Source organism: Primulina tabacum, chromosome 7, assembly GCF_025594145.1.
Source record: "Primulina tabacum isolate GXHZ01 chromosome 7, ASM2559414v2, whole genome shotgun sequence".
Lineage (NCBI taxonomy): Eukaryota > Viridiplantae > Streptophyta > Magnoliopsida > Lamiales > Gesneriaceae > Primulina > Primulina tabacum.
The window spans coordinates 31,465,110-31,474,451 of record NC_134556.1 but is presented as its reverse complement, the minus strand read 5'-3'; the positions used below and the strand labels follow the sequence as shown (position 1 = coordinate 31,474,451).

The 9,342-nt window shown below is 29.9% G+C and overlaps 1 protein-coding gene across 3 annotated transcripts; it reads left to right on the top strand.

Moving 5' to 3' along the window:
- The first annotated feature begins 6,312 nt into the window (after positions 1 to 6,312).
- Positions 6,313 to 8,506, top strand: LOC142551264 (DNA-directed RNA polymerase V subunit 7-like). Of its 3 annotated transcripts, none has more exons than XM_075660400.1 (2): positions 6,313 to 6,420; positions 7,783 to 8,506. In XM_075660400.1, the coding sequence occupies exon 2, from the start codon at positions 7,792 to 7,794 to the stop codon at positions 8,344 to 8,346; it is 555 nt and encodes a 184-aa protein (XP_075516515.1). In that variant the 5' UTR covers positions 6,313 to 6,420; positions 7,783 to 7,791; the 3' UTR covers positions 8,347 to 8,506. The 3 variants fall into 3 exon arrangements, with proteins under 3 accessions (XP_075516515.1, XP_075516514.1, XP_075516516.1); XM_075660399.1 differs by having other exon boundaries at positions 6,322 to 6,443; XM_075660401.1 differs by having other exon boundaries at positions 6,378 to 6,459.
- The last annotated feature ends 836 nt before the right edge of the window (positions 8,507 to 9,342 follow it).

Here is a 9,342-nt window from a genome sequence, read left to right as displayed (position 1 = left end):
TATTTTATTTTATAAAACGACTAATGTGTTTTTTCGCAAGTAATTAAGAGTTTGTGTTTTTGTTGTTTTTTTGTCCCCATATTTTAAATCCTCGTTGCGCTCGTTTGGTCCCAATTTTGTAGGTTTTTGGTGCCAATTCTGTTGCTACTTTTCTTGTTTATATTCTTTGTTTTATTTGATTATGTTTTCGAAAGTTTCTGGTTTTTTTGAGGCTGCATGGAGTTCTGAGTGATGCTTTGCTGCTCTTTTACTGTAAATCTTTTCTTTTTTTCGTTCTTGATCTTTATATATATGTCTTTGGGTTATGGGTGTCTGCCACTGTCTGGTTCTCCATTTGCAGGAGGAGTTGGATCGACTTTTTTTAAACTTATGTTTGAAGAATGTTTTTCCAATTTTTATTGGAGCAGCTTTCTGGTCTTCCAACTTCTTTGGCAATAAAACTCTGAAACTACTTCAAGGACGACATGAATAAATATGTTTGTGTTTCTCATCAATATGTAGAAGTGTTCACAAAATACGACCCGCGAGACCGTCTCACACAAGTTTTTGCCATTTTAGGTTCTAAAATTTTTTGTATGATTTATGTTTATAAGCTTGTCTGCTTCAGTGGAATAATTATTCATTTGAAATGCTAGAATGAGTATGTTAAATCCCTTTTTGCCCATAATTTGTTTTGGTAATTTACTTTTTTTATGAAATTGCTTGTTAAAGTATTTTGTGGTTGCATTATATCAATTTTTCGAAATTCATACGTTACTATCTGAAAGTGCTGTAACTCATAAACTCATAAAAAATATTCAAGAATGTCTATATCAAAATTTGGTGTTGTGCTAAGGTGTTGTCAACACCGGAACACAACACAGCAGCGAAAATTAATTGTTAATAAACAGGTATAATTGCAATAAATAATCAGAGACCAGAATTGAATCATGCACAAGTACGAATACTTGTGATATGCCTCATGGAAAAAAGAATTCACTAGAAAATGTGTAAATCGTTTACACCAAACAATGCTAGTGAAAAATATCAAAACTAAATTCCTTGACACACCAAGGAATTAAATAGCATCAAAAGAAATTACAACTTAACACCGAGATGCATAAACTCAAACACGCAATGCTCAAAACCAAACGAAACCACTCTTCGATCAACACTCTGCGTCAATGTTGTTCTTCGAATGTCGGCAACATCAAAATCGTAACGATCACTTAAGCTCTTCACGCGGAACTCTTCAAGTCCAAAATTCAGCAGCAACCTCGTCACATTTTCAATATTCGATCGTCATATATATATCACTCATTGACCTAGATCTTCATAGATGCTCCTTACCTATAAACAAGGAAACAAGAGTTTAATTAGAATCAAACTCTACACAAGATTGACATAGTATATCTTATAGATAAGTTCCCAATTTATGTTGAATAAATCCCATAAATAGGATTATCTATAGCTAAGGAATTAAATAAACAAATTAGTCTAGAAATGCAAAAACAAAATATTAATTGAATTTGGAATACACGACTCCTTTCACTATCATAAACGGGACGCTCATCTGCTGCACAACTAAATTTGCAGAAAATTAATGGAAATTTATTTAAGAGATGCAAATACCATTTTTTTCATTTAATAGACGATATTAACACAAAAGAATGGATATTCAAAATGCTGCGAATATATTATGTGATGAAAATAGATTGATGAAAAACAAGTTCGATTAATATGTATCATATTGTTATGCTTTTTTGTGGTTAATGGAAATACAACAATACATAATTATTAGCAATTTTGTAAAAACAAGGTTTTTGAATATGTTATTTCCAAGTTGTATGTATGGTCATAATTTATGTTACACAAGTAAAATCTTAAAGCACATAGTCTACAAAATTGAGCATAATTTCAACTCTTTCAGTTTTGAGAGAGAGGCCCTTAATGGTATATATTAATGTTTCCGGGTTGAACACAAGATTCGATATACCCGCGTAAACAATAAGAGTACATGATATTCATCAAAATATAGCATACATTGGTCGACGTTTGAGGTTACAAATTTGGGTTACTATGGTTGAACTTTCATAGTACAAATTAGTTTGAGGTTAGAAATTTGGGTCACTATGAGGAAAAGAATTAAAGAAAAAACAATTTACTGCACTACCAGATTACTAGTATGATTCGTCGATGGACTACACATAAACAATATGAATACATATGATCATGTAAATTGAGACATCGACGAATGGTGAGAGAGGATTCCTTGATCATGTAGTTTGGTACAATACATAAACAATACGAGTATATAATATGATGTATAATTGAGCATATATTGTTTGTTTTTCAGGGTTAAAATTTTGAGCGACTACTATTGAACTTGTCAATTAAAAATAATTCAGAATTTTTTCAGGTACGAGAAAATAATTTTGTGCACACGCCCAATGATGTTACAAGACATTGACGAATGCTGAGAGGAGGATTGCAAATGAATAAGAAGATCGCATCGTTCATTATTCAATGAGATCATATTTTGTGAGATGAGAAATCGACGAATGCTGAACTTCGCTCTTAAAAGGGTATGCGTGATCATGTAGTATGGTACAATACACGAACAATACCAGCACATATGCGCGCTCTGTAATTATTCATATGTTGTTCGTCTTTAGGGTTAAAAATTTGGGACACTTTGATTGAACTTTTCAACTTATAATAAATTAGGTTCAAAGTAAAAATTTATGATTTTTCTAATGAGTTCTCATTGTCATGTGAATTATTTGTCAATTTCATTGATTTTGTTCGTCTAATGTCATGTGGACTACTTTGAAAAATATAGAAAGGGAATGAATTGTTCACTATTCAATGAGATCACATGTTGTGACATCAGTCGTCATTGCCCCATGTCAGTATAACATCGTCGGCGTATGCGCAAAATGAGTTTTTCGTACCCAAAACCCTATGTATTTGTGTCGCGAATATCCGATATTGTTCTCTATTAATTCTGAATTATTCTGAATCTGGAACACTTCGAACCTAAATTATTTTTAAGTTGACAAGTTTAATCTTATTGACCCAAATTTTTTAACCCTGAAAGATGAACTAACACATGCTCAATTATGGAGCATATGTACTAGTATTGTTTATGTACTGTACAAAACCACATGATCACGCATATTCTTTTAAGATTGAATTTCGTATACAAGCGTTGTCTTACAATCTAGTTTTATTCAAATACGAACAATATAAAGTTTTTTGCACCAAATATTAACATCGTTGGACTATTATTCAATTTTAGTAGAGTCAATTTCTCCACCCAGAAAGACGAACGATATATGTTCAATTATGGAGTATATGTACTATTATTGTTCATGTGTTGTACCAGACGACATGATCACACATCTATTCTATTTTCTATTCTATTTTATTAAGGGTGAGAGCATGATAGTAACCACCTAGGGGACACCAACTTTTTCTTCCAATTTTACCCTTATATGATACTAATATTACACTTTTGTTTTTTATTTTAATTTAAACACACTTTTTTTTTAAATTTCAAGAACTCAAATATCAATTTAATCCCTCCATAATTTGTCAAATTCCATTTTAATCCATCGATAATGATAAAAAAAACTATACACACATGCATCGCGTGTGCAGAGTAACTAGTACTCTTTTAAGTGTGAAGTTCAAATACAAGCGACGTATTACAAATCGGTTATATTCAAATATGAACAATATACGACTTGTACGTTTTTCACCAAATATAAACACCGCCGGGTGTGGACAACTTTCGTTTTTCAACAATGAAAATCATAATCGTTTGTGTTGTTAATGTCACATATTGTACCTTATTAATTCAAAATTATTCCGAATTATTTAAGACTCGAACATAATTATGAATATTATGTAATATTATCTTTTAGTTTTGCACCAAATTAAAAATGATGCTCACATACAACTTTATGTTATTGTAGTTCAAATAATAGATTGGACAACCTTCGATTTATAAAATATCTTCATACTAATTATGTATTGTCGTACTTACATCAACCCCAAAAACATTACCATATGAAATAAATTATTCAAATTAAATATTATAGAAAAAATAACAAAATATTATAAACAAATTATCTTAACACCATTATCTAACAAAAATAACATCAACTATATACAAATAATTTTATTTATTTCATCCAACTAATATCATCCAACGAAAGTATATTAAAAATAACACCATAGTCGAAAAATTATATATATATATATATATATATATATATATATATTTAACCTGGTATTTGAATCGGATATCAGTAGCATTCTTTAAGATCAGCCTCCATCATCATACCTGAAAATTCTCATACCCAATTACTCATTTATTGAATCGAGTAAAAAATCTCATCAAATCCTCCTCCATTCGGATCGGGTCTCAGATTAGAGAAAAATTAAATTGTCATCCCTACTCAAAACAATCGGTCGATTTTCCATTAATGCAGAAGATGGAAGGGGTTAGTTATAATAGTCAGAATAACATATATTTACTTATTAATATAATAATAAAAACATTTTAAAGTTTCATCAATCTTGTTTTACGAAATATACCAGGCCACTTTTTTTTAGATGAATATGTATTTTTATATATTATACATGATAGAAGTGACTTTATATTTTTGAGTGGTCTCATGTGAGATCGTCTCACGGATTTTAATCTGTGAGATGGATCAACCCTACCCATATTCAAAATAAAAAGTAATACTCTTAGCATAAAAAGTAATATTTTTTCATGGATGACCCAAATAAGAGATCTGTCTCACACATATGACCCGTGAGACCGTCTCACACAAGTTTTTGTCTATATTTTTATGTTTAGGTAATGTTTGCAAATATTTTTTAAAAAAAGTGAGTAGGAATTTTTTATTTTACAAATTTGCAAAATATCGTAAGCATACGGATATGAACCGTTTAAAATTTGCAAAAACGGATATGAACCGTTTAAAATTTGCAAAATATCGTAAGAATTTTTTTTAAATATTTGAAAAACTAAATAAAACAGCCTCATTAAATCACAAAATATTATGAATGCTAAACACCAAAAATATATGTGAAAATGGATATTGGGCCGGTATAAATATTAAAGCTTATACCCATACGGATATGAACCGTTTAAAATTTTATATATATATATATATATATATATATATATATATATAACTTGATAAATTTTATATAATTGCTTATAAAACAATTATTCAAATAGCAAATCATCAATAAATTCTCATCCTAATAGTTAAATATGTTATTAGTCTATATCAGATCGATTATCTTTCTACAGTACTAGGCTCTAAAACATGTTCATGCACTCCTTAGGCCAACATGAGTTTTTTCGGATGAAATTCAATGCAAAAAATTGAAAATTCGGATAAAATATGTGATATTTTAGAAATAAATATTTTAGAACTGACAGAAATATATGATTTTTGAGTACCCAAATATGTATAACAAATTTTGATATTAATAACCCATCTTTTTCAGATGAAAATTTGGTACAAAACCTTGAAAATCTAATATTAATATATGATATTTGAGTACTAATATTTCATATATGACACAAATATATGATTTTTGAGTACACAATCATGTATACCAAATTTTAGTATTAATGACATGTTTTTTAGGATGAAAATTTGTACAAAACATTACATAGGTTATATTAATATATGATATTTCAATATAATCTCTTTCAAATCGGGTACTAATATATGATATTTGAGCACACAAACAAATGTAGTAAATATTGATATTAATATAGTTGTTCCAATTTTATACTCAAAATTTTAGCTTTTCTGTCATATCTAAAACAATTTGTTCTGCAATATCTTATATATGTTCTAAATTTTTAATGTTTTGTATCGAATTTAATCAGAAATAATAATTGTGGGCCCACGGAGTACATAAATATTTTTGTTTGAATCAGGGATTGCTGGAAAAAATTTGGTATGACAGAAACTGAAATCATATTTAATATATATATATATATGATTATTTTGATTTTGAACTTTTTAAAAATATTATTTTAATAGTATTAAACTTTATTTTAATTAATTTGTTTTTTTAAAAAATATATATAATTACATTTGATTATATGTATATTGTTTAGATTTTAAATTTAAATAAATATTTTTATTATTATTTATATATACATGTTTAAGATATTTAAAATATATTATTTATTATAGTATGTTGTTATTTTATATAATATAATGATTTTTGATCCGATCGATTTATGCAAAATATAGTTTCAACTCGTTAAATTTTGGGAATTATTTGAGTGGACATAAATTTGAATTTTAACGGGTCGGGCAGCCACATGCCCTTCAAAAGATTAACGAGTCTGAGTCTGAGTCTGTTGTCAGAATTTCAGCCGCATTTCAATTTCAGGTACAGTCGTCTTCCTCATCGGAGTAAGATTTTACACGTGTGAGAGTAGCTCAATATGCGTCTTTCGAGTATTTTTTATGCTGATTTCGTTGAGATTTTAGATCTCGATGATTTTTTTCATTTTATGGCTTTAATTTTATCTTGTTTCTCAATTGGCATGTAGATTTATGAGGAATTGCATGCAATTTTGTTTTTTTATTGAACAATTATTTACAATTAAATCTTGGATTCAAGATGTGAATTCATCTTTCTCAACAAAATATATGGATCCCCCGTATTGATTTGTCTTTGATTTGGTCGTGTGAATTGTGATTTAGTATTGAACTATGTTTCATATTGGTGTGGATACATATATAATTTTGATTTTGTTTTCACTGTTTATGTGATTGGCTAAATTGAGGATTTTAATTCTTCTGTTTTATGAATCAGTAAAACTAAAATAAAATAAAAATTGATTCCTAGGAAGATGAACAAGAAATAGTGCAGTGTTTCGAATTTTTGCTTATCAAATCTGGTTCAGATCAGCCATATATATTTCATAGAATAAGTTGGTTGTTTCTAAATTTTTGAATCATAAGCCTCTGGCAGTTGATATCTTCTAATGAGTCAATTGAACTAGTTATGGCTGTTGATCTTTTGGAGTTTTCTTAGTCAAATTCGAACGATCCCAAAATGATCATGCCTTTATTATTAGGTTGTGATGATAAATACTATCGAACATGTGTCAGTGTGACAGCGATGAAAACTTTGCGTTTGAGCTCTTATACGGTATAAAAGATTCGTTTTGCGCTGGTAATTCAATCTGTAATGTTCTTTATATGGTTTATGGTTGATAACCTGAGTCAAAATCACTGGTTAGGTCCTAGTTTCAATGGTCTTTGAGGAAGGGATTGCTAGACCTGCGTGGATAACAATTGCTTCCCTCAGGCTATGTTAAAGCTCTCAGCTAATACTTGATCCATTGTACACTTTAAGATGTTTGAGTTATACGATTACGATATTTACAGTTGCAGGTACATCAGTAGAATATTGGCTTTACACTTGCAAATCTACAAATTTACCTTCCCTTGATTAACAACTGACTCGGGAGCACATATCTATCGGCACTCTTTTAAAGTGGATCATTACTTTTGGACTTTTTTAAATGTCTGAAATTTGGCGACGTTCTTGCGTGAATTCACATTGTTTTTAATATGACTATTTCAAGCAGTGTTTTTTTGCCCGTGTCTGTATCTATGCTTTTCAACTTGAATAGGAAGATTATATATAACAAAGCATCCGAACTTTGTTGGCGACTAATATTATTCATTTAATACGTTACCGCCCGGCGATTTTATTCATTTATAGTATCTGTTCATGTAGGTCACCAGTATGCTGCATGAAGGGATATTTACCTTAAAAGTGGCGGTTCCAGTTAACAACTTGGACAAAAACAGAGAGGTTCTAATAAGTGTTATTGTAAATCGCCTTTTAAAGCAGCTATCTAATATTAAGGCCTCCGAACATGGATACTTTCTTGCAGTAACCAAACTACATAGCATAGGCCGAGAAGATACTAATTTCTCTTCGCAGCACGTCCTTTTTCCGGTGGATTTCCACTGCCGGACCTTCATACCCGTGCAGGGAGAAGTAATGACTGGGATCGTTCGATCAGTGCAACATAATGGTATCTTTCTAAAATGCGGACCCATGAACATAGTTTACTTGTCAGCTCAGTTGATGCCGGATTACCACTATGTTTCGGGGGAAAACCTTTACCAGAGTGACGATTCATCCAAGATTGAGAATGGTGTTGTGGTTCGTTTCATGATTTATGCTGTGAGGTGGATAGAGGATATGTGGAGGGATTTTCGAGTTCTAGCTACTTTAAAAGGTGATGGTTTAGGGCCGGTTTCGTTGAATGGATTAGATGGTTTAGACTTGTAATTCAGGGTTTACTCCATTGTTGATTGAGTTAATATTTTAAGATTGTATTGAAATATTTGTACTGATGTCGTATATTGTAAAGAGCAAAGGTTGTATGCATAACATAGCAAGATATATTTATTACCAACACGTGAACTTCAATTTTAATTTTCCATTTATATATTTTTTCTGTTTTAATTTAGTACCTTGATTTTATCATTTGTAAATCTTTTATATAATATTTCAAAAAAATATTCAATTAGTAAATAACTGCATATTGTCACAGAAAGATAGTTAAAGCTTCCATAAACTATGATGCATCCAAAAAATAAAAAGAGAAAAAGAAGAAAGAAAAAAAAAATTGAGCAAAGAAAATGAAATGAGTCTTCTACATTTTTTGACGTTATAATTAGATTGAAGAAGTTAATATAAGTTGTAATTGTTTTTGTGAAAAGCGTGTATGTTTTTTTTAGTTTCATAAACCTGTTGTGCCATTTTTCCGACCTGATCTCTAGCCACGGTACAACTCATTTACTGTCATTGTTTGTGCCTTTTAATCCATTCATTTGGTGGAAGGATGTGATATATTTACAAGTTTATGGTAAAAAATCTTCAGTGTTTTGACATGTAAGTTTCTTTGATACATATCCAGACACTTAAGAGTGAAATGAGGAAATCTTGTGAGGATTGTTTGGGTCCAATGCATTTTAATTTCTATACATTCTGATAAAAGCAATTGTTCATGATGTTAGCATGTTAGATGCTCAACGATTAAATTGTTCTGATGCAGGATAATTTTTACGGATAAGTAGAGAAAGCAGAAGAATGATAAAGAAATGAGATAATGAATTGAACTCTTTTATGCTTGAGGACAAACACGGTTTAGGTGTGAGAGATTTTGATAGGCTCGTAATAGTTTATATTTTTATTGTTATATTTCTCATCATTGTCACTTTCTACGTGATTAATTGATACATTTTTGTGTTATTTTGTTGTATGAGAAATTTTTCTGCTATT